The following is a 24941-nucleotide window of genomic DNA, read 5'->3' as shown; positions in this document are numbered from 1 at the left end:
CCCCTTGGGGAACCTATCCCTGTCTTTCAGCAGATGTCTTTAGTGCCTTCTGTGTGCTCACAGGATGCTTGCAGACTGAGGGCATAGACAGGGCACAAGTAACCAGAACACGAGGCAACAGAGCTCAGAGGAGGGCGTTGATTCTGCCTCGTGGGCAGAGGTAAGGGGCACTTCATGAAGGAAATGGCATTCCAGCTAGACCGTGAAGGGCGGGCAGGTACAGGAATGACTCTCCCTTCAGCCAGAAAACCTGTGAGGCCTGATCAAAGTTTAACTGTCCCAAGACAAAGGAAGTAATGCACAGGGACATTTCTCCATCAGCCCCGATGGAATATTTTAAATTAAGTAATGGACCATCCTTGCCCTGGAAATGGACAGAGGAAAATACCCCCAATCCTGGGCAACTCTTTTCCCCACATTTTCTTTAAATAGTAACTGACAGTACCTATCTGGGGAATAGCCAAACAGTGGGATTGCTCAGAGTTCAGTTTCCCATTTCTGTTCGGTTCTAGCATGTCTCCATCTCCTCTGTGGTCACTGAGCTATTACTAAGCAGATTTTTAAGCTCTCTAAGGGGCTCACATTTAGCACGCTATAACTAGTACAAGGACTGACCCTCCTGTTATAGTTCGGGTAGAGTTGGAGAAAGCCAAAGGAGCCCTAGCTCCCAACCCCCATGCCAGGGCATTTCTGTCCCTGCTCCCTGAGCTCAGCGCTAGCACTGAGGTGTTTGTTTTCACACATAGTCACACAGGGATCACACTGGCGAGCTTGTTTTTTATACTTCTCTCCTGCTGTGGGAAGCCCTGTCTCAAAATTCTGGGTTGTGGATTCTGTTCTCTCAACCCAGCTGAGTGTTAAATAGTTTTTGAGTGAGCATTCAGAGTGCCTGGAAGTTACTGCAATTAGCAAAAATCTGTGTTTTCATCTCTCTCAGTAACCGGTAACCGATAGAGAAAGAATCCTCCTGTGAACAAAATCAGCCTTCAGATCTCTGACGGGAAAGTTGGGAATTGAGCTGCCACAGTAAACAGCTGACATAACAGAAGCAGCAATGATCCCCATTAAATGTCTTTCAGCCGATGGGGCTCCCGGGATAATTGACTTTCCAGCAGGAATTACTGGCTCAAACAAAATCACTGGGCATTAGGGCAACCTACTGCATCCTTTTTAAAGGGGGAGTGTAACTCTGCCTGGTTTTGCTGACCTGACAGGCATAACTCATCCTGATTATTCATTGTGCTAGTTGCCACCAAATGACACCGGTGACTGTAATTACAATGTCGGGTGAGTTTTTGTTCTGTTTTTCACAGTGTTCTTCCTTCTTGATCATTGGCTTCCCTGAGCTGGAGTTGCTGTGGTGTGGTTTATAACATGGTCTGCCTCAGTAGACCAAGAGTGCACAGTCAGATAGCGTTTGCTGAGCACTTCACCGCACACAGCTTTTACTAGATAAGCAGGGGAACAACGTGCTGTGGCCTGTTTCATTTCAACAGACAGAGTGTCACTTCTTCTTGGTTATACACACCTCACTGTGTACTGAATTGCTGCTACCAGAAAGTGGGTCTACATCTCAGAGCCCCCTGAAGTGAGTAGGAGAGGCAAGGCATGCCCGCAAAATACAACTGAGTTAATAGCCCCTGCTTTCAGGCAAGCTTTATTAAAGGGAGAGGTGGGAGAGAATAGAATTAGACCAGGCTTTCATTTTATTGACGTGGTTTTAGAATGAGACACCTGTGTAGTCCAAAAAATGTCTTACCAAGAAACCCCTGCTTCCCATCCCCAGCTACCCCTCCCCTACCATTTACACACCCCACCCAACTGGGTGGTGTGGGAGCGAATGTGCACCCACCTCTACATACATACACATACCTTTGTGTGCATGTGCACCTGTGGTTGTGGGGAGAAATGAGAGGGTGTGGCAGTCCGTGTCCATTCTCATCCACTGGGTGAGCAGCGGAGTTACACTGTGAGACTAGCATTCTGACTCTCCAGTATGATGTATGTGTTTGCACGTTTTTGAGGAATGGTTTTAAATAACTAGTTAATGCCTTTAACGATGATTACAGTTCATCAAACATTTATTGAGGCCTATTTTATGCCATGTAGGGATACAAAGATAAATACGATATTCCTGCTTTAAAGAAGCATACAGTATGGTGAGGATGACTAGTAATTTCAAAATGCTGGTGTTGTTAGGTGCCATCAAGTCGGTTCCAACTCACAGTGATCCTGTGTACAATAGAACGAAACACTGTCGGGTCCTGCGCCATCCTCACAATCGTTGAATGTTTGAGCCCATTGTTGAAGTCAGTATGTCAATCCATCTCATCGAAGGTTGTCTTCTTTTTTGTTTTTTTAAATTGTATTTTAGATGAAGGTTTACAGAGCAAATTAGTTTCTCATTTAACAATACGTGTTTTGTGACATTGGTTGCCAACCACAAGGGAGTCGTCTTCTTTTTCATGGACCCTCTACCAAGCCTGATGTCATTCTCCAGGGACTGGTCTCTCCTAATAACATGTCCAAAGTACGTGAGACAAAGTCTCACCATCCTTGTTTCCAAGGAGCATTCTGGCTATACTTCCAAGACATATTTGTTCACGCTTCTGGAACTCCATAGTATATTCAGTATTCTTTGCCAAACCACAATTCAAAGGCATCAATTCTTCTTCAGTCTTTCTTATTCATTGTCCAGCTTTCACATGCACATGAGGTGATTGAAAATATCATGGCTCAGATCAGGTGCATCTTAGTGCTCAAAGTGACATCTTTGCTTTTCAACACTTTGATGAGATCTTTTGCAGCAGGTTTGCCCAGTGCAATATGTCGTTTGATTTCTTGCCTGCTGCTTCCACAGGCGTTGATTGTGGATCCAAGTAAAATGAAATCCTTCATAACGTCAGTCTTTCTCCATTTATCATGATGTTGCTTATTGGTCCAGGTGTGAAGATTTTTGTTTTATATTGATGTGTAATCCACACTAAAGATGGTAGCCTTCGATCTTCATCAGCAAGTTCCTCAAGTCTTCTTTGTTTTCAGCAGGCAGGGTTGTGTCATATTTCAAAATAATCTGTAAAATTCTCAGATAGAAATATATACCAGTTGTTTCTAGTGTACTTAGTGGAGCATAGGTGAGGAGAAGGTGATACCTGTTTTGAGTCTTGAGGGAGGAGTAAGAGTCACCCAGTTGAAGAAAGGTAGGCAGCATGTTCCAAGAGCACGAACAAAGGCCTATTTGCCATTTCCTGCTATTCATTTGAATGGTGTTGACTTAACCTAATCAATTGAATTAATATTAGGTCTTTATTATTTCTCTAATGACAATGAACCTTCATCCTAGGGCTGCTGAGTGTCTGTACTTTGGAAACAGTCTCAGGCCATGTGACCCTGATATTGCTAGGGAGTCCTGATCCCTAGGTTTAGGGCTTCTTTCGATGAGGTGTGGCTGAGAGACCACAACTGCACCATCTCCGTCCTCCTTTGGCCTTTTATCCCTCCCTTAGTGTTGTGTGAGAAGTCAGGTGAGGTATTTTCACAGCCTGCAGAAAAGTTACGCATCTCAGAGTGATGACTTCCAGAAGATCAGCTCCCTGGCTGGGTTGAGCAAGTCCTCAGAAAATTGGACTGTAAGGCCCCCACTAGGAGGATTATCAATAAGTAACACCCACCCTCCTCCGACAGATGGAGTGATTCCTCCACCCAACTACTTCTTGTTTTGGAACCATAACTGAAAACAACAAAAGCCCCTGGAAAGGTGGCAGAGGTGGTTATCTGAGTGGTCTTAGCTGTGTGAACCAGGATAGCACAATTCCTGAGGGTCTTTATCTTTCCCCTAAATGCTTGCCCTGCTTTCTATCACTCTTCCTATTCCCCTCTGAACTTTGTATTTTGTTTCCTTTTAGAATGGTGGTTTGACTTGGAGTGATGACGCCGACGGAGGCCGGGGAAGAGAGATCTCTCGAGATTTTGCCAAGGTCTGTAGTGTTTCCTTTCTGCTAAAGAAAGAAGCAGTTTTACAGTGGGTTGTTCTCTCTGATCTCCAAGGACTAAGGACAGGAGTGGCCTCTGAGTCACATTTCTAGTCATTTGGATGATTGCAGTATATATGGTATAAGACTTCCTGCAGCAAGATGGAATTTCTCATTGTGTTTTTCTCTTGGGGGTTGGGGGTTGCAGCTGTATGAATTGGATGGTGATCCTGAAAGGAAGGAGTTCCTGGATGATCTCTTCATCTTTATGCAGAAGAGGGGTGAGTGTGCAATCTGCTCATCATTTCAATTCAGTAAATATTTACTGAATGCCTACTGTGTACAGGTTGCTGTTAGCCGTCCTTCCCCCAAAGTGCCAGCATTTTATGAGGATAAGAGGCATTTGCTGCTGGTTGGACCTGAATTTAGCCAAGTAATTGACAAGATTGAAGAGGGAAGAGAGGGTCTTGGCAGAAAATGAATGGAATAATCATCCAAATTTGGCCCTGCCGTGTTTTTGTCTCTCTTCTTGCAATTAACTGGTCTCTGGAGCCGTAGCCTTACAGCTGCCCTGGGCTTCACTTAAACTAGCATGTGGAGGCCTCCTGTTGGTGCGTCCAGCATCGTGGAGACTGAGCAATGTAAATGGAAGAATAGAGATGGGTGGTGCAAATAGTTAAGCACTCGACTGCTAGCCAAAGGGTTGGCAGTTCGAACCCACCCAGAGGCACCTTGAAAGACAGGCCTGGTGATCTACTTCCAAAGAAAACCCTATGGAGCAGTTCTACTCTGCATACATGGGGTTGCCATGAGTCAGAATGGACTCCATGACAGCTAACAACAATGACAGGGGTTTGTTGGAGGGTCTAAAATGATTCATGAAAAGCAAAGGCCAACTGTTTCTCCTTATCCTTTTGACCCTTTCATTCTCTGACTTGCCTGGAGCATTCCTGCAGTTTAACCGTGGGTGCGTAGGTATCTGCTTTATAAACCACTCTCCCGATTCTCTTTCGTTCTATCCTTCTCACAGTCTCTCTGCCTCCTACCATAGCCATCTCCACTCTGGGCCATGGCGTGACTGAGCCTTGAGTCCAGTGAATCAACTTCCTGGCTTTATATCCTGTCGTAGCAGTGGGTTCACCAGCCCGGTCAGCCCTCAGGAAACATGGCCAGAACCCCAGGCTGGCACGATTCTACCTTCATCACCCTCAGGGCAAAGCCACAGAGGAAGCTGCTCCCACCATGCTCTTCCCAGGCTCCTGCTTGTGTCTGATCACACATCCTTGGTTTCTCAGTCCTTTACTGAGACCTAGAAATGAAAGTCTTCTCTTTACCCTAAGCTGAGCTATAATGGCTGCCCCCAGCAGCTAAATACCCTGAGATAACTCTCTTTCTTTCTTTGTCTCTCTCTCTGTATCCACCCACCTCTCTCTACCCCTTTACCTTCCAAAGCCTTATTGCCTTCTTAGTGGCATGACTATAACTCCTGGTTTGCTTAAAAAGTCAATGGAAAGTTTTGCATCTTGTTTCCCCCAATCTCCAGGCTTATCAAAGTAGCATAAGCAGGCCCTAATTAGTTTACCCCTCCAACTGTTATCTGGAGCTGCTTGTGTCAGTGAAAAAACAAGAATATAATCCTGAAAGATAATGTGACTGGCAGCAGTGAAACTCCCTGGTTGCCCTGAGAGAGAGAAATCCACTTAATACTTTGGTCTCCCCTTCCAATTACCTTTTAATTATTTACAAGCCTCACAAGCCCAGCTGGTGCAAACCCAAGAGCTGATCCTGTCTCAAAGGGACTGCCATAGCAATATAGATTTTAATCAGCGGTGTAGTTCCATTGCTTTATTTTCTACTTTATTGCTTTTCTCCTTTCCCAGAAGGATTTTTAAAGGAAAATGGAAGTTATATCGGTCTAGCCAAGAGTGAAGATGGGTAATTGTTTGTTCACTACTATATGTCCCCACTCGACTAGGAACTCCTCGAGGACAGCCACTTTGTCATTCCTGCGAGTCCCCAGTGCTAGCATGGGGCCAGGCTTGGAGCCACTCAGCACATGTTTGCTGTGTGAGTCATCCTGTTAGTTTTCCTGCCTCAGTGTGCCACACACAGGGAGGCTGAGCTGCACAAGACTTCAGGTGCATCTGCCTTGCTTCCGACAGACAGCTGCCCTGTAAACGAAGGTCAGCAGCAGCGAGCAGCCTGCGGAATATCCTGCTGCTGCACAGCAGCTGGAACTGCCAGATTGCCAGCTAGTGGATTTCTCAGTGAACCCAAAACAGAAGTGAGCGGCACCCTTTGATAATACCAGTTTCTAGTGATCCAGGCCCTGAGCAGATCTTCTTCCTGTCTTCAGAGCACTTTGTTAGGTGTTTCACTGTTTGCATTCACTATTGGCATCACCAGTAGGAGGGAAAACCAATTCAGTCCATCTGGCTGCTTGTTAGTTATCCTAATACAGGGTTTCTCAACCTGGGTGCTATTGATTTTTTAGACTGGGTAGTCCTTTGTTTTGGGGGACTGTCCTGTGCTCTGTAGGATGTTTAGCATCATCCCTGGCCTCTACCCACTAGATGCTGGTGGTACCCCTCAATCATAACAGCCAAAATGTTCTAGAATATTGTAAATGCTCCCTGGGGGCAAACTTGCCCCCTGTTGAGAACTGCTGTAATAGAAGGATGAGAAAGAGTACAGGAAGTCCCTGAGTTAAGAACATCCAATTTACAGACTGCCATAAAGCCTATTGTATGAAAAATTTGAGTTAAATACAGTGATTTGTAATAACGAACACACACTACTTTGTGACACACATGAAGTGTTTCTTAAGTGTTTTGTGTGCACAGAAAGATAATGTATATACTATATACTAATACAAACATTTAACTAACAGACAGTAAATAAGAACCGAATGTACCTGTTCTGACTTACCTACAAATTCGACTTAAAGACCAACTTAAGAACAGATCTTGTTCGTAACCCAGGGACTGCCTGTAGATTTAAAATTTCCTCTGCAGAAAAACCCTTCATGGAAATAACCTTACCTCCACTCAGGTAGCAGTACCTGGGGGGTGGGAGGGGGGGCCTGAGTCAGGCTGTCCTTTGTGACTGAGTGGGTTCAGGGACCTCACCCTGGGCTGGTGTGCAGGGAAGGCCTCTGAGAGCAGGTGCACCTTCAGCATGTCTGAGGCACAGGAGTGGGGAAACCACGCAGAGGAGGCCAAAACACCATGCCATTCGTGCGTGGCTGGGATAACGTTTGTGTGCGGCCTGAGTTCAGGGGCTGTCCTGGACGGGTCAGCTGGCACCAGACTGTGAAGAGCAGTATTTGACTGAGAAGTTAGCACTTCAACCTGTAGACATAGCTGAGTTATTGAAGGCGAAGCCCAGGGAGTGGCTTCAGAGCCGGGCTTTCAAAACACTTACAGTCAGCAGCGTGTAGTTGGAGAGGGAAGGCTGAGGCAGGACAGCCAGTGTGGAAAACTCCTCCCTGGAAAACTCATTCTGAGAGGCTTAAGTTAGAGTGGATGGTTGAAGAAGTCTGGGGGTGCTCGCTTCAGCAGCACGTATACTAAAATTGGAACATACAAAGAAAATTAGCATGGCCCCTGCACAAGGATGACCCGCAAATTCGTGAAGCATTCCATATTTTTCCCGTGGTGGTGCAATGGGTTAAGCTTTGGGCTGCTAACCAAAGGGTTGGTGGTTCAAACCTACCCAGCAGGGATAAAGACCTGGCTGTCTGCTCCTGTAAACCATATTCCCTGACCACCTCTTCCAAACTGAAAGCAAGCTCACAAAGATGGGAACCCATCTGTCTAGCCCAGCGGTCAGCAAATTTCTGTAAAGGGCCAGATAGGAAATATTTTCAACTCTGTGGACCTGAAGATCTGGATCAAGGCAGCCAGAGACAATATGTACATGAGTGAGTGTTACTGTATCAATAAAACTCTATTGATAACAAACAAAAAGAAAAAAAGTCTGGGGGGTGGATTGCGTTTTCGATCATGTGAAGCTTGGTGTCTTTGCTCTTCACATAATGGTGAGACTAAGGGCCCCTGGATGCTTGTTATTTATTTGTCAGTCTTGAGTTTGAGTGTCTGGGTCACTCAGGAGTCAGATCTTGTAAGCTGGGACCAAGGAAAAGCCTGGTAGACCTCGGCAGCAGGTCAGCTTCTCAGCCTCCAAAGCTAACGTGAAGGGTAAATGGTGGATTTCACAGGAGCCACTGAAAATGGCCCGGGTGTACAGAGCCTCATGCCGCCTATGGGGCTGTGAGTGGACTGGCAGCTTTGGCACAGCAGGCTGCCCTGCAGAGGAAGTAGACAGGGCCCTGAGGGAGGCTGCACACAGCAGGCTGCCCTGAATGACTGCAGCTGCAGGTGATAAAACAGCAGATCAGTGGGAGCAGGGGACAAGGCTGTAACTAAGGCTTTGTGCGGGGTCTCTCACTTGTTAACATGTTTGGGTGAATTGACTGCAACAGATGGGCCTTTCAGCCCATGGCACCTTGGTTTCTAGGCTAGACAGAGGCTACTTGCACCCTGGTGACCCCCTCCCCCACCACAGGGCAACCTTCCATGTAGAAGGAGCGGAGTCGCCGAGGCAGATGCTGAATCGGCTGGCTCGCTGTCTGTCTGCTGCTGCCGTGTGGTGGGGGAACGAGCTCGGGATTGATCAGTGCAAAGCCAGGGCTAACATTCCACCCTTCTCCATGGTCTCGGGCAAACCCCCCTCTGGGGGCCATAGTTCCTTATCTATAAAATGAGAGGATTCCAGTAGTCTAGGTAGAAGTTCCTTCCAAGTTGTGTGTTCTGTATTTTGTGTCCATGATTGTGTCTGTTGAGCTCGCAACAGACAGTGACCTAGTCAGATGTCCAAAAAAAAAAAGCCCCGTTAGTAGCAAGTTTCTGTCAGAATAATTGCCTGTGCAACAGATACACAAAGAAACCCCAAGAAGTGCTTCTTCCATTCCCCTGCTGAATAAAGTATTTCCTTTTCCACTGACTGAAGCCAAATTGAATTAAACAAATTACTCTTGATTCTGTTTTCCCTCAAAATGTTTTCTAGAAAGGCTTGGTTAGATTTCAGAACTCTGATGCCCCTTTTTTCTCATCTTTTGCTCTGTGTGTGTGTGTGTGTGTGTGTGTGTGTATGTGTGTAAAGACGCACACATTTCTTTGCCTGAAATAAATCCAAATGATTGTAAATAATCTCTGGCTGATGTAACTCACTATGGGTGGTTTCTGAGATATTTAGTCTCCCAGTGCCCAAGGGGGGGATTAATTTGGAAGTCTGATAAACAAAGGCTGTACATACATGATTCCACTCTCCCCTCGTCAGTGAGGAAGAAAGGCTTGTTCCCTAGAGGGTGAAACAAAACTGTGAACTCATCAGAGCCAGGATGATGGTGATGATAATTTTGCTGTTATTTTTTTTTTATTATCATCCCACACAGTTTCAACCCATTCTCTAGTCTGCCACTCCCCACAGCTCCACTTGGTAGGAGGACAGAGCAAAGGTTATCATCACCCACAAAGAATCAGCTCTGAGGTTAAGTGACTTACCTAAGGCCACCTAGCGGAATTAGAACTTGGTGTTCTAACTCCCAGGCCAGTGCTCTTTCTTGCTTTGGCAACACCTTTGAAAAACTTGGCCCATAACACCAGCAAGTCCATCACTTTCTCCCTTTGGGGCAATGGACAACCCCTTGTCTCTCCTTCAGTATCCCAAGCCAATAGAGGGAGGTGGCCTGCCTCTCCAGGCCACTGTGGAGTATAGGATCTGACTGCATCTAGCTAATTAATACAAAATAGAGTTCTGTGTGCAGGAGAAGTCTTCATCTGAGGGTAAGGCTTGCCTCTCAGGAAAGGGCAGATGTGACTAACTCAACAGTGGCAGAGAGACTGCCATCTGTTGGGGCAGTTTAGGGTGGGGATGACGTACGCCAGAGACAGAAGCACCTTATACACACCCAGGATGCCCATGAGCCAGGCTCTCCTTGTCAGCCCCTGCCCCATCTGAGCACACTAGGCTGCAAAGCTAAGGAAACACTTGATAGTGTGGAAGACAAGTTTTGTCCAGACCTCACTCGTAGAGCTGCCCTCCCTCCCCCACTAGCTCTGTTCAAGGCTGCAAACTGACCTTGGTTTTCCCAAATGGATTGTTGGATCTGTTTTTGATGTGTATATACAAAGAATTTACTGTGGGAAAGAGGCTTGGCTTGCCTCAAAGTGCAGTTTGAGTGTTTTTCCTTCTGTTGTGTGCTTATCTATCCATCTCAGGCAAGGAAATGTTCCTGACATATATTGCTTTGCCTTTTGGTGGTAAGGCAATTTCTGGTGTATTCTTTGTATCTTGCAGTAAATGGCCTGTGGCTCTGGACACCCTTCCTGGTAGGTTGAAATATGTTGTCTTTCTTAGATGAAATAGGCCTCGTGACTTCATGGACTAACTTGATCCCCAAATCGAAGTTTAAAACTCTAATATTTAAGGATCAGGATTAGCCCTTTGTCTGAGGGCAGGTCTTTTCCTTTCCCCAGGTGATACAGCTGCTATTGATAAATACACATCGTGTTTTTTTTTTTTTAATAGTCACTTAGTACTTCATAACTAGCTATCAGTTATCCACCGTAATGGGAAGGGAGTTGGTTCTTGAAAGGCACAATTAATTTGAAAAGCTTGCTTTTGTCATTAAATTCAGCCTTTCTCCTTAGAAATCTTTATCGGTACTTCTAGCACATGGTAAAATTGGGTTATTTGGCAGTTTCAGCTCTTTTGTTGAAGGTGAGCGAATATTCAGTGAGTAGTCCAAGAGTTGGTGTAGGGGAAGGTTGAAGTGAGGGTTTGGTCCACTTACACTGTGGGAAACTCTGCTGGGTCTTGAGAGGCTGGTGGCACAGATTGGCAATAGAAGCTCGGACAGCTGTGCAGTGCCCAGCCAAAAGGCCCTTGAGTGGTTGCACCTCGCACAGGCTGCCGGCCACCCCTTCTCCTGGACAGACCAGCCAGGTCTATTGATCCTGCAGGAGACAAAGCAGAGAAGACCCAACAGGCCCTTGGCATTCATTTTGTTATCTCCTAACTCTGTACACAGAAGATAAAAACTCTTTTAGGAAAGAGACAGCACAACCGTACCCATAATTTTATTATTAGCCATAGCAGAATACAGCATGAGGTACACTGTTGAAATTCACCTAAAGCAATTAGCCTGTGCTGGAGTATCAAAAAGAGTGATGAATTTAAAATTAGCCTCCCAGGTTGTGGAGCCATGAGAACTCCCATACAGTGCTGGTGGGAGTGTAAATAGATACAGCCACGTTAGAAATCTGTGGGTAGTAGTTACTAAAGCAAAACGTTTATGTGCTGACCCTTTTACCCAGCAAGTCCACTGCTAGGTATTATACCCAATAGAAATGAGTGCTTATGTTCACTGAAAGACACAGGCAAGAATATTCATAGCAGCACCATTCATTATGACTAAAAAGTAGAAACAAATGTCCATCAGCAATAGCGTGGATAAATAAATGGTAGCAGAGTTGTATAGTGGAGTACTACGCACCAATAAAAAAAGAATGAACTACTGCTTTACACAACTGGGATGATCACAGACCTAACGTTGAGCAAAAAAAAAAAAAAAAGCCAGACAGAGCAATACATATGATTCCATTTATTTATGTGGTGATACATGTCAGAGGTTACCTCCAGGGTGGAATAGGGTGGGAAGATGGATATTGACTGGGAAGAGGCATGAGAGAGTTTTCCAAGGCACTAGAAAAGTTCCGTATTTTGATCTGAGTAATGATTACCTGTTACCATCAAGTTGATTCCAGCTCAGAGTGACACTATAGGACAGAGTAGAACTGCCCTATCGGGTTTTTAAGGAGCAGTGGTGGATTCAAACTGCCAACCTCTTGGTTAGCAGCCAAGCTGTTAACCACTGTGCCACCACAGCTCCGAGTAATGGTCCCATGGGTTATATGGATGTAAGAATTTGTTTAGCTATCTACTTTAGATTAGTGCACTACACTATATATAAGTTATATTTCAATTATGTGTAAACCCAGTAAACCCAGTGCCGTCGAGTCAATTCCGACTCATAGCAACCCTATAGGACAGAGTAGAACTGTCCCATAGAGTTTCCAAGGAGCGCCTGGCGGATTCGAACTGCCGACCCTTTGGTTAGCAGCCGTAGCACTTAACCACTATGCCACCAGGGTTTCCTAATTATATATATACACATATATATATACATGCATACGCACACACACATTTCAAGACAAAAAAGTGGGCCCAGTTTGAGGGTGATTTGAGGTAGAGGGCTTATGGGTGCCCATCAGTCCAGTAGGAGGATGTTTGCGTGTCTTTCGCCTTTGCCCTGTTGAGTGGAACAGTCTGCCTACAGGCTGTGCTGCATACTGCCAGGCACTGCTGCCCAGTTCCCCCGGTGGAAGGTATTTTCTGCATAAACAAGTCAGGGAAGAAAATCCCCAGTCACTTCTCTGCCGGGTTCTGGAGAGCAGGGCTGGAGCAGGGTGAGAATCAACATGCAGAGGAGCGGAAGGAGCCCCGCCTGCCTTTCTGCCTGCACACATTCCCTCCTTAACCTGGGTCTTAACTCTGCGAGGCTCCCTGGCTGGCAGCCCAGCTCTCTTGACAGTCTTGCTATGGCAGTGATTAATGACCATTTTCAAAGCCAGGAAAAAGCATCGAGGGTCCCTGGCAGGGCCACGCCCTGGGTCTTGGGCCCTCACCCCTGACCAAGAGGCAGGAAGGCAGCCATGTGGGTCTGTCTGGGGTCCCTGCTTCCAGTTGCTCCTGGTCTTCACTGGAATGTCCCTGTTCTCTGTGGTGGGGAAGGAGTGACTTTCCCTCCAACACTCTTGCCGTCTCCCATCTTTGTCTCTAGAGCCAGAGGAGGCCATCTCTTCTCCCGCTCTCCTCACCTCTAGCCCCAGCTACTTCCCCAGCTGTCTGAATGCCAGGGAGCAGCTTTTGTTTAGCCACGGGTCAGTGCCGGAAGCTCCTGACCACAGCTCGTGCAGCTTTGGCCTGCTAGTGCGGGTGCCTGGCAGCGTTCCTACCCACGAGAGTTAAAGCCTGGGAGCCCAGCAGCTTCACTGGGTCCTTGGCCCTCATAAAAGCCTTTCACTACACCCTCAGGCTGCCTCAGGTTCCCTGGCTGAAATCTGATAAGGGGCCTCTTTGTTGAAACTGTCAGTCTCCTTTATTGAGGAGGGAACTGGAGACCAGTGGCATTTCTTGGGGTACAGATAAGGCTCAGGATTCCTGTCAGGGAGCCCATGATTAATTACCCTCAATCCTAGCTCCTGCTATGATAGCAGTGACTGACAGGCTACATGCTTCCCCATCAGGTGCTCACACTCCCTCTGGGGGCAGAGATTCGGCCTCCAGCAGGGCCAACCCTGGTGGCCACAAACAGCCTCCCGTCAGTGGGTAGTTTGCCTCTCCCCTGGCCCTCTGCAGCTTGCTTTTGCACTTACTGTGGGCAGGAGCTTGTCTTCTCTCAAGTGAAGGGCTTCGTTAAGGGAAAATACAATACAGGTCAGAGAGCAGGCTAGAGATCTGCCTCCCTCCCCACCTTCCCCAAAAGACTTCTCACTGGAGCCATTACTTGTGGACTTCAACTTCACAGATCTGGCACTAAGCCACACAGGCCCCCTTCACAGGAGAGGATCCCAAATCATCTGTGTCAAAGTCACCTGGCAATATTATTCCATAATTTAAGCAAGCTCCTAAAACGTAAGTCACCCTCCCTTTGGTAATAATAACAACTATCAAATTTTTAAAGGAGCCCTGGTGGCACAGTGGTTAAGAGCTCAGCTGCTAACCAAAAGGTCGGCAGTTCAAATCCTCCAGCTGCTCCTTGGAAAGCTTGTGGGGCAATTCTACTCTGTCCTATAGGGACACCGTGAGTTGGAACCAACTTGACGGCAGTGGGTATCAAATTTATTTCAGTTTTTATTCATAGACTCATAGGACTTTAGAAGTAAACATCATCTAGCCAAACTCTTCATTTCACAGATGGGGAAACTGAGGCTTGAATATACCTGTCTCCCCACCCTACCTGTTGTCCTCCAGCATTATGTATTGGTTTCTTCCTTGTTCAGGGAGGTAAACTCAGCTAAGAGGCCTTCACCCACCCCTTCTTTCTTCATAGTTAAACCTGCTTTGGACAAGGGCCTGGCTACCAGGTCCAAGCTGCAGAGACAGACCACGCTGAGGATTCGGCCTCCCCCTTAAGTTTTCAGAAGGATCAAATCCAAAGCAGGATTTTGTGTCTAAATTATCTGGGTAATTGTCCAAACCTAACAGTGAGAAAACCATACCGTCATCTAGAGCTAGCACTCGGATTAGCATATGCCTGGCTTCTGACAATACGGGGGGGCCTGCCTGCACTGGGCGCTCTTGGCAACTTTACAGCTGGCCAGCCACGGGAAGAAAGCACCGATGTCCCTTATCACTTGATTTCTAGATGCAGGGTGCCTGACCAAAGCACAGGGATCCCGGTGAGGAGCATGCAGTCTGGGTCCCTGATACACCCAGAGTGGGGCTGAGCCACGAAGCAGTGCTGCAGCACACCCCTTGACTGCAGTTTCTCTCTGGTGTGGGGAGACAGTTCCCAGGGTGGCCTGTCCCTCCCCCTTGTGGTACAGGGACGAGGTCACTTACTGGCTAGGTTTACAGCCTTGATTCCATGTGCTGCTTTGACCCTGCCTTGTCTTCCCGAGTCCTGTATCTGCCACTGTTACTCTTGCCCCTAAGCAATTCTCAGTCTAATTCAGGCACATGATGTGTGACCACAAAGAGGCTAATTTTTAAAGAAATTTCTGCATCCATAACAGTGTTGTTCTTCAAAGAAACCATTTCAAACGTCTCGACATTAGGTCAGTGACTACTCAGAATTTGTGATTCCTCACTGGGAGTTGCCTTCAGCGGCAGTTTAAGCCACACTAGAAAACCATCATGGTTTGTGGCCACACCCCATTGTCAATCAGAGACAGTAAACAGCCTGGTCACTCATCCTGTTTACCTGGCTTCCCTCCAAATGAATGATGTGCATTTCTAACGTAAAGTTCACCCTCCGCGTTTGAAAATTGACCATCATTGAAGAGATTTAAAAGAAAATCGTGCCAACTCTGAAAGCTGTTCACAAATGGAGTTCCAAAAACGTGTGGTGTCTGACTCTCAAGGTGACAGTTGAGAAGGCCAGCCAGCCCTTGTCTGTAAGCTTTGCTGTGTTGGTTTAAACACTCAGGAGCATCTGTTCTTTGTACGCTGCCTTCCCCTTCTAACACCTGTTTCCCCTTCCCTCTGGCACCGCTGTGTGAAGTCATGGCTTTTCCTAACTCGCTGTCCATTCTTTTGTCCTTCCCCCGATGGAATCACTTGCAAGTCCTCTTACTGTGGGACCTGGAAAACAAGGAACTAAACCACTCTGGATCCCTATTCCCTGTTCGTTTAATAAGGATAGTAGCAATCCCAATGAGCCATGCTAGGCCCTGAGAGGACAAGGTGGCTTCTGTTCAGGACTATCAGCTGACTTAAAGTTCACACCACAGCAGGCACACCAGAAGTATAAGGAAAATGTGCTTAAGATTCCCAGGTGGGTTACCACGGAGCTGGTTGCTTTGACTCTGAGAAGCATTTCTTTTTATTTCCATGGTAAATTAATTGATTAAACACTTGAATGTTCAAGGCATGGTGAAGGAAAGACAATCCCTGCCTTCAGAGTGTTCAGTCCTGCTGGGAAGCCAGGCAAACGTAGGTGAAACAATTAGAGAATAATTGTTTGCTGAACTTGTAATAGAGTTGCAATAGAAATTCTGGAAAGGAAGAAATCCTTGTGAACTGGGATGGGTAGAAAACTACCTGGAGGAAGTAGACATTGAAGGATATTGTGGAGTCAGGTCATTTTAGGTTTATGGGGTAGCAGAAGTGAGCTTGCGGGGGGGATAGTGAGAAGACCCAACTAACAAGAGCGAGAGTGAGTTGTTGGGATATGCTTGAAACATTTCCTACGTAAATTTTTTTCTTCTAAATTTTGTTTATTTTGTTGTTGTTGAGAATATACACAGCAAAACATAGACCAATTCAACAGTTTCTACATGTATGGTTTAGGGATGTTGATTACATTCTTCGAGTTGTGCAACCATTCACGATTCTCACCCTTTTCTGAGTTGTTCCTCCCCCATTAACAAACTCACTGCCCCCTAAGGTTCCTATCTAATCTTCCAAGTTGCAGTTGTCAATTTGATCCCATATAGATAGCTCTTAAAAGAGCAGAATGCTCAAAGCTGATATCTTTTACTAGTTAAGCTAAAGTCTTGTTCGGTTTTAAGATAACTTCAAGGGATAATTTTGGTTTAAGGTTTAAAGATCATCTCAGGGCCTAAATAATTTTTAAGAGAGTGTTGGGGAACATGGTTCACGAGGTTGGACATGTGGGTTGGGATGAATAGGCAATAGGAGTCTTTGTAGGCTTTGAAACAAGGAAGCAAGTGACATGGTGAAAGTGGTATTTTAATAAGATTGTCTGGTGGCAGTGTGTAAGTTGAGTGTAAGGATAAAAGGCTGCTACAGGCATCTAAGTATGAAGCAACAAGGGCCTGGTCAGGGTGGTGGCTGCAGATTGGAAAGGAAGGTACTTTTGAAAGGTATCTCAGAGGAAGAATCCATGGGGCATCCTAACAACCTAAGAGTGAATGATAAATGAGAGAAGAGAAGCTGGTGCCCTCAGACCTCAAAGAATGATGGTGCCGCTGGGGGAAAAAAGGAGTAACGGAAAAGGGGCATATAATAGTTTAGGGGCGTGAAGGTAAGTTCAGTGTGAACAGTCTGAGTTGGAAGTTCATAGGTTACACACAGGAAGATTGTGGAAATGCGAGCTTTGGGGGCTTATGCGAGGGGGCCTTGGAAGGACCCCCCCTAGAGTATCCAGGTGATGCCATGGAAAATGTGAACTCGCCAGGGCCATAAGTGCTTGAGTAGACAGGCCTCCACGTGGAGGTGGACTCTAGCCCTCTTCTGGCAGGAACCAGTTGTGCTGCATCAGGCTTTTGTCTTTAGGTAGGACTAAGGTTTACTGCCTGGAGCAGTTGGGAGAAAAACTAACCAGCACATGAGCTGTGAGTCTTAAGAGTATACCAGTAATCTTCTGATAGTTTACTTGTGAACTGGAATAGGTAGAAAACTACCTGGAGGGAGTAGTCTAAGTCTATGACCCTTTTGTCCTTGGCCCTCCAAAGAACAGCTGATCAAGACTGAGGTCTTAGAGATCTGTAGCCCCCATGTTTAGAAAAGAGGCCTGACCCTCAGCACAGTCCACCTGTCTTTGCTCGCGCTGCTTCCTTTTCATAAATGTGGGACCCTTCCCTCCATTCTTTGGCTTGAATTAACCTGTAGAAGAGTTGTCCTGGGATGGTGAGGCTGACATTCCAGGGCTGAGAAGAAAACAGCTGTTCCTTAGGGGAAAGAAGCAGGAGGAGCAGAAGCAAGCAGCCCTTCTCTGGTCAAGCTGGCCTCAAATGTGCCAGGCGGCTCAGTGAGCCCTCGCCAAGATCAGGACCAGTGGGAAGAGGGCAGGACAGAGGAGGAGCAGCCTGTATACAGTAAAAGGGTTTGCCATCAAAAGGCAACAAGTCTCAGGCCCTGCCCTGGACGGTGACCCTTCCCTGTGGAATTCTCCCCTCTGACCTCCAGATCATTAATCCCGAGGCTGCCAAATGACAGTCATCCATCACGCCTCCTGACGAGCATCCCAGCCGGCTGTGAAAGGACCCTGGCCCCACCCTCCCTGCTGTCCCCTGGTGCTCATTAGTAGCCCTTCCTGCTCGGTGCCAGGTTTACTAATCAAGTCCCTGGCTCCGCTCACTTCCCTTCGGGGGCCAGCGGGCGGAAGCTACTCTGACCCTCCCTCTTTCAAAGGCCAGGGAAGGAGTGAGGAGAGCATTGTTGAGTGGCTTTTCATCCCCTTGGAGACCTGCGTATCCAGCGGCTCCTTTGACTTGGCAAGGCACACACGAGAGAAAAAGCAATCTCTCCATCCTGCAGCAGGGCCAGTGGCCGCAAGTGTCAGCAGTAAAAGAAGAGAAAGCAGGCGGTATAGCAGATAAATAGGAGCCAGGGTGAAGAAAGCAGTTTGCAATGCACTGCTAACCTAAAGGTTGGTGGTTGGAACCCACCCAGCGGCTCTGCAGAAGCAAGGCTTGGCGATCTGCTTCCGGAAAGATGACAGCCAAGAAAACCCTGTGGGGCAGTTGGGCTTTGCACACATGGGGTCGCCATGAGTCTGAATAGATTCTGAGGTGGCTAACGACAACATGCAAATCAACACACTGACAGGCTGCACTGAGTGCTACAAAAGGTGCCCAGGGAGCTGCACCTGCAGATGATTGCGACAAGACCTCCCCCGTGCAGGCAGTTAGGACAAGGCTTCCCTGAGGAGGTGACGAGTGAATGGAGGCGGAAGGCTTCAGAGGAGTTTGAGTTGCCACATCATCAGGAAACAGTCTGGACTGATATAAGTTGCCAGGAAAAAGATCCTAGAAATCATCTAGTCCAGCCCTCTTATTTAACAATGGGAAAGCAGATCCAGAGAGGTTAAGTGTTTTGCCCAAGGCCACACAGTGAATTTGACCAGTCCTGTGCATCCCAAACAAAAGTGATAGTCTGATAGTTTTCAGACTTTTGGAGACTTGAGTCAAATTAAAATTACACTTTAAGCAAGTTCATGAACATTATTTTCAACTCAGCAAAAAGTAGGCAGACACACTGACGGGGAACACAACAGAGAGTCCCTGATGAAGCAAGAGAAGAGTGTGGAGCAGAACTCAGATTTTCATGAGGAGACCAGACTTAATGGTCCGACTGAGGCTGCAGGGAGCCCCGAAGACATGGCCCTTGGACTTCCTGTTAACCCAGAGCTAAAACCATTTCCGAAGCCAACTCTTCAGACGAAGATTAGACTGGACTACAAGACATAAAGGATACTCGTGAAGAATGTGCTTCTTAGTTCATGTAGATACACAGGACCAAATGGGCAGCTTCTGTCCAGAGGTGGGGTGAGAAGGCAGAAAAGGATCGGAGCTGGCTGACTGGACATGGGAAACCTGGGGTAGAAAGGGGGAATGCGCTGTCACATTATGGGGATAGCAACTAGGGTCACTAACAATGTGTGTATAAATTTTTATATGAGAAATTAATTTGAGCTGTAAACTTTCACCTAAAGTACAATAAAAAAAAAGTGGGCAGACACAGATGTCTTCTTTCTCTGCTTGGCGATGACACAACTCTCTCTTTTTCTCTTTGGGCAATCACAGGGACCCCTATCAACCGAATACCCATCATGGCCAAGCAGATCCTGGACCTGTACATGCTGTACAAGCTGGTGACGGAGAAGGGCGGCCTGGTGGAAATCATCAACAAGAAGATCTGGAGGGAGGTCACCAAAGGCCTCAACCTGCCCACGTCCATTACCAGCGCCGCCTTCACCCTTAGGACCCAGTGAGTGGCCAGGGCCTGGGGGAAGGAAGCTAGAGGTGGAGAAAGGGAGATGTTCTAACCTAGAGTAAAGGAAGGAAGTTCCACTGTACAGTCAGCAAGATGAGTGGAATTCCTGAAGTGACAGTCGGGAGCTTTCTGAGGTGAACCCGTCATTAAACCTAAATGATAACAACTACCACCACTTACCAAGGGTCTCCTGTGTGGCAATATTTTACCGTATTGTTTCATTTTAAACTTCACAATCAATCCCATAAAGCAGGTGTTAGCCCCACTTTCCAGCTTACAAAACCCAGATGTTCAATAATTTGGCCAAGGCATACCAGCCAGTAAGTGGCAGAGCTGAGATTCAAACCTGTCCTCTGTCTCTGGAATCCACACTCTTTCCAGGACACCATCTCCCAAATAGCACCTCCACCCTAAGCCTGGACCTCCTTAACCGGACATTCAGCTTGCCCAGCAATAGGGGGCGGGAAGAAAACAGGCAGTCAGACCCCGTCAGGATTGGCAGCCTATTTTTATAACCATTTGAATTAATTACAAAGCTGGATAGAAACGGTGAAACCAAAAGTACCATTAGAGAATGAGGGGCTGAGGGGATTCTGTTCTTTGGACCGCACTGGAAGTTGCTGTGTGAAGAACGTGGAAGGCACAGCTGACGTACCAGTTGGGGCAGCCTGTCGTGGCCTACGTGAGAAGCGCAGGGGTTGTATCTATTGCAGTTGTCCCAGCAGAAGTTGAGAAGCTGGGGACAGAGCTATGACGGGAACAGCAGTCTCCTTTCCACCCTCTTTCAAGACCTTTGGGTAGAGAGTTGCATCTTGGGGCATCTGACACAAGAAGGACAGCACTGCCATGTTCCACACACAATGGGAAGAATTGTTCTCTTCTGACCAGCCTAACCCAGAGGAGATCAAGGAGCCAGAGAGACATTGCAAAACATGGGCCCGATTTCTGTCAGCACTAAAAAAGGCACCAAAACAAACATGAAAACATTATACGTTATTTATTTCCCTCAAGGAAAGATGCCTCAAATTTGAGCAGTGTTCGGAATTGAGAAGCAGGTAGAGGAGCCTCACCTCCACCAAGTGCACCGAGGCTGCCATCCTCTACCCCAGAGGCCTGTCTGACAGGTTGCTTCCAGAGAGCCAGCAATGTAAACTGAGCAGTCTCTGGTGCCGTGTTTTGGATCATTCTTCCTTCCTTCCTTCCTTTCAGGTACATGAAGTATCTATATGCCTACGAGTGTGAGAAAAAAGCCTTGAGCTCCCCAGCTGAGCTCCAGGCGGCCATCGATGGTAACCGGAGGGAGGGGAGACGGCCTAGCTACAGTTCCTCGCTGTTTGGCTACTCACCCACTGCTGCTTCTGCTGCGGCTGCCGGGGCCCCTGCCCTTCTCTCCCCACCCAAGATCCGCTTCCCTATCCTTGGGCTTGGCTCCAGCAGTGGCACCAGTGCCAGTAGCCCTCGGCTGTCCCCAGCAACCACTCTCAGGAAAGGTTAGCAGGGCCCTTGGGGGAGGAGGAAGGGAAGGGAGGTGGTACGCCGAGTCTCCCCAGGCCCACAATTGGATTTGTTGGGTGGGAGGATGGATTGGTCCAGCTCTGGTTCCTTCACAGGTGACGGAGTCCCCGTGACAACGGTGCCCGTGCCAAATCGCCTAGCTGTGCCCTTGGCAGGCCAGCAGGCCAGTACCCGGACTGCCACACTGGAGCAGCTGCGGGAGCGGCTGGAGTCAGGGGAGCCTCCTGAGAAGAAGGTGTCAAGGCTGTCAGAGGAGGAGCAGCGCCTGGTGCAGCAGGCCTTCCAGCGCAACTTTTTCAGCATGGCGCGGCAGCTCCCCATGAAGATCAGGATCAACGGCAGAGGTAAGCCCCAGGCTCCGGGCAAGTGCCTCCCTTCTCAAGTGGTGCCAGACCCCAGCTCCACTGGGTGCCCACTCATGTCCCCCGGGACTGGGGCAGGGTGGTAAGGCTGACGTAGAAAGGTCATACTCCTGACTAGAAGGAACCCCTCCAGTTCTGCCCTTGAGGGCCTCAGTGGTCGCTAAGATCTCAGTTCCAAGCTGAGGTCCTTTTCTAGGGGACCAGAAATGGCCTCAGGCAGTGCCCTGTTCTCTAGTTATTCAAGGAGGAGGAGCCAGAGATCTTCAGAGACAGCTCCTGTTTCTCCCTCCCACCAGCCTTTTGATGTGTCTAAATTAAATTAGAGGGCTCAGCCTTCACCCCAGCACCTCACCAGATGGAGGCGAGAGCAGGGCACAGCTGTCGCTCCTGAGCCTCACTGAGGGGCCAGAGCTGCCTCAGGCTGGCCTCACGTTGGTGTGTGTGCTGGTGACCCTCAGGAATAGCAGGGAAGGAGGAAATACAAGTTTGGCAGCATAATTGACATCTTTCCCCTTCCCCTCTACATTTTTCTACTGCCTCACCCTCTCTTCCCTGAACCACACGCTCCGTCTCCCTTGTTCCTCTTTCTCCATTTACCCCCCACACACATTTCTTTGCCATTCTTGCCCTGGACTCTATCAGAACAAACAGGAATCAGCATGTGTTGGGAAGAAATTGAGGGTGAAGGGAGCTAGGGCCCTACCTGTTCCGTTTTCCCCCACCCGGGTGAGGAGCCTGAAGAAGCTGGGAGGTAACAGACCCTAGAGCTGGACTCTGTCCTCCATTACCTGTTCAGGTGCTCTTGGTCCTATACAGAGCCAGAGGCAGCTCACCTGGAAGAGTCTCCCAGTGCTGAAAAGAGCAGGGCCTGGGGTGAACCAGGCAGAGGCCCTGGCTGCCAGTGCAGCACCTGCAGCCTTCCAAAAACACCAGCTGCTTGGGTTTAGATGCAGTGCCCAGGCTGGGCCAGCTGCTGGGGAGGTAGAACCACCTTCTGGAGGAACTCACAGCCTAGCTACGGAATCTCTTGTCACTGGCAGGAGGAGGCAAAGGAGTCCATAAATACAGGGACTGGCTCTCACTGACCTCTGATTTCCTGGGGCCTGATGCCAGCAGGTGCTCGGTGAGAGTCTGCTGAATTGCAGCGGCGTTAGTGCACAGCGGCTGAGCTGAAGTCAGCCTTCTTGCTGTGTGCAGTTCCCTTGTGAGAGCAGAGGACTTGGGAAATGAACTGGCTTACCAGAGAAGGCAAGTGACAGGAAGTTGACAAGCCTGGGTTCTCCTGCCAGACCTTAAGGTCAGGAGAAGGCAATACAGGTGCTTTCTAACAACACGAGGCCTTGACCTGGTGCAGCCAGGCAAGGAAAGTGGAGTGTGTTGAAGAGGACCATGGAAGTGCTGTGGGCGGTTTGACCAGGCCCAGCTTCTCCCTTGTCCCCAGCAGAAGACAGATCAGAGGCCTCAGCTGCAGCCCTGAACTTGACTACGAGCAGCATTGGGAGCATCAACATGTCTGTGGACATCGACGGCACCACCTACGCAGGTGAGGTTCTTGAGCCCTGGGGGAGGCCCAGGCCTCAGTGGCCAGCCCCAGTGCACTTGCAGCTGACCCTGCTTGTCTCCTCTGTGTGACCGCCCCCAGGGTGGCTTCCTTTATGTAGTCTCGGGGTTCCAGAGGTAGAGTGCATCCTCTGGACTGTTGGAGGCTGAGAATTGTTAACAGGGATGGCAGATCCCCTGGCCCCTGGCAGAAGGATAGACACCCTTGTCTAGCCCTGTTGGACCAGTTTTCAGTTCATTCACTGAAATAGTCATTTAACATGCAGGGGAGTCATAATCAGTTCCTTCCACGTTGCGTTCTTATTTACATCCATGTCCACCACTCACAGACCCGATGCAAGGCCACGGCCCTTTCTTTGTGGGTCAGCTGTTCTCTTTCATAAAGCATACTTATATTACATCATCTGTCATTTCTCTCTCTTTAAAATGAACTAAGCACTAAGATGCAAAGCAATCTGAGCGCAAGAGAATCATTCCACAGTCTTCATTTTTTTCCCCAGTCTTTGACAGTTGTTTCTCCCCAAACCTCATTTGGTACAGTTTTTGGTTCGTTGGTTGGTTGTTTAGCACCTTTACCAAGTCTTTCTACAGCCTTCGATTTAGTTCTCATAGAAACAGCAGTCCTTTTCCCGTGTTTATTTCATGGGTGTAGGTGTGAGCTGGGAAACAAACCAGCTGATTCATTAAGCATAGCTTGATGAGTAGGAGCCCAGGGGCCCCAGCACACTAGGGAGTGGCCTCCTGCCATTGGTGCGTGGGGTGTGTTGGCCAGTCTGGGAGGTGCCCAGTGGAAATGGCCAAAATCTTCTACTGCATCTTCCATCAAAACTGAGAGCATTTCCTCAGGGGCACGCTCCTGTCTTTTGAATTTTTCCGGGAGCTAAGCCCCCTAGGGGAGGCCCTGGGTGGTGCAAATCATTAAGCACTGGACTACTAACCAAAAGTTTGGTGGTTTGAGTCCACTCAGAGGCACCTTGGAAGTAAGGCCTGGCAACCTGCTTCCAAAATGTCACCACCCTGAAGACCCTGTGGAGGAGTTCTGCTCTTCACACATGGAATCAACGCAACAGACACAACAACAAATAAGCACCCTCAAAGCACCACCTTCCAGGCCTTGTGGAGGCCCCTTCATGTGCTGGATCTCCCTTGGGCATCAGGGTGGGAGTTAGGGAAGGGGACAGAAGTTCCTGGAAGCAGCTCCCAGAGAAGCTGTGGTGTCAAGTTGACTTGCTAGTTACCGGAATAGTGGGTGCACAATCTACAGGCCACGTTCAGGTGTCTCTGCCTGACACAGGAGGCCCCTGGAGGAGACCCAGGTCTGCTCTGGCTGGGCAAGCCAGCAGGTAGGCCTGAGTGCCTGTCACCTTGTGGTGCTGTGGTGGTCTGGGAGATTTGGGGGTTGGGTGTGCATTCGTGGAGAGAAGAAGGAGGAAGGAGATCAGTGCCTGGACCCTTTTATCCTCTCATCACTGTCCCTGAGAAAGGCAGAGATGACTTCACCTTCCCTCTTAGAATGGGGAGGGGGAGGTCTGAAGAGGGTTTAAGGCTTCTGAAGAGGGAAGAGCTGCCACCTGCCCCCTCTGCCTTCATCCCTCTGTCCCCCCTGTGCTTTTCTCAGTGGGTGTCTTAATCATCTAGTGCTGCTATAACAAATACCACAGGTGGGTGGCATTAACAAACAGAAATGTATTTTCTCTCAGTTTAGGAGGCTAGAAGTCCAAATTCAGGGTGCGAGCTCTAGGGGAAGGCTGTCTCTCTGTCAGCTCTGGAGGAAGGTCCTTGCCTTTTCTGAGTTTCTGCTTTTGGGCATTGTTCATGTGGCTTGGCATCTCTCTTCCTCCATCTCAGCTTCTGTCACTTGCTTATTTAATCTCTTTTATATCTCAAAAGAGATTGACTTAAGACATACCCTACACCATTCTTGTCTCATTAACATAAGAGAGACAGCCGTTCCCAAATGGGTTTATAACCACAGGCATAGAGGTTAGGATTTACAACACATATT

At 48.1% G+C, this 24941-nt stretch overlaps 1 protein-coding gene and 1 non-coding gene across 2 annotated transcripts in view; both read left to right on the top strand.

Annotated features, from left to right (window-relative positions):
* The window catches only part of ARID3B (AT-rich interaction domain 3B), a 56436-nt gene that overhangs the window by 26818 nt on the left and 4677 nt on the right, over nt 1–24941 (top strand). Inside the window, exons 3-8 of the mRNA XM_064267273.1 lie at nt 3906–3977; nt 4180–4252; nt 19310–19493; nt 20709–20989; nt 21110–21358; nt 22821–22919. Coding sequence (XP_064123343.1) covers nt 3906–3977; nt 4180–4252; nt 19310–19493; nt 20709–20989; nt 21110–21358; nt 22821–22919 — 958 coding nt within the window. The remainder of the gene's footprint in view (nt 1–3905; nt 3978–4179; nt 4253–19309; nt 19494–20708; nt 20990–21109; nt 21359–22820; nt 22920–24941) is intronic.
* On the top strand, nt 7516–7621 carry LOC111751638 (U6 spliceosomal RNA). Its single transcript, XR_002786760.1, has one exon. It is a non-coding gene; the product is annotated as a U6 spliceosomal RNA (small nuclear RNA).

Source organism: Loxodonta africana, chromosome 13 (genome assembly GCF_030014295.1).
Source record: "Loxodonta africana isolate mLoxAfr1 chromosome 13, mLoxAfr1.hap2, whole genome shotgun sequence".
Taxonomy (NCBI): domain Eukaryota; kingdom Metazoa; phylum Chordata; class Mammalia; order Proboscidea; family Elephantidae; genus Loxodonta; species Loxodonta africana.
The sequence above is the reverse complement of the archived record's forward strand: the minus strand, read 5'-3'. Positions and strand labels throughout refer to the sequence as shown.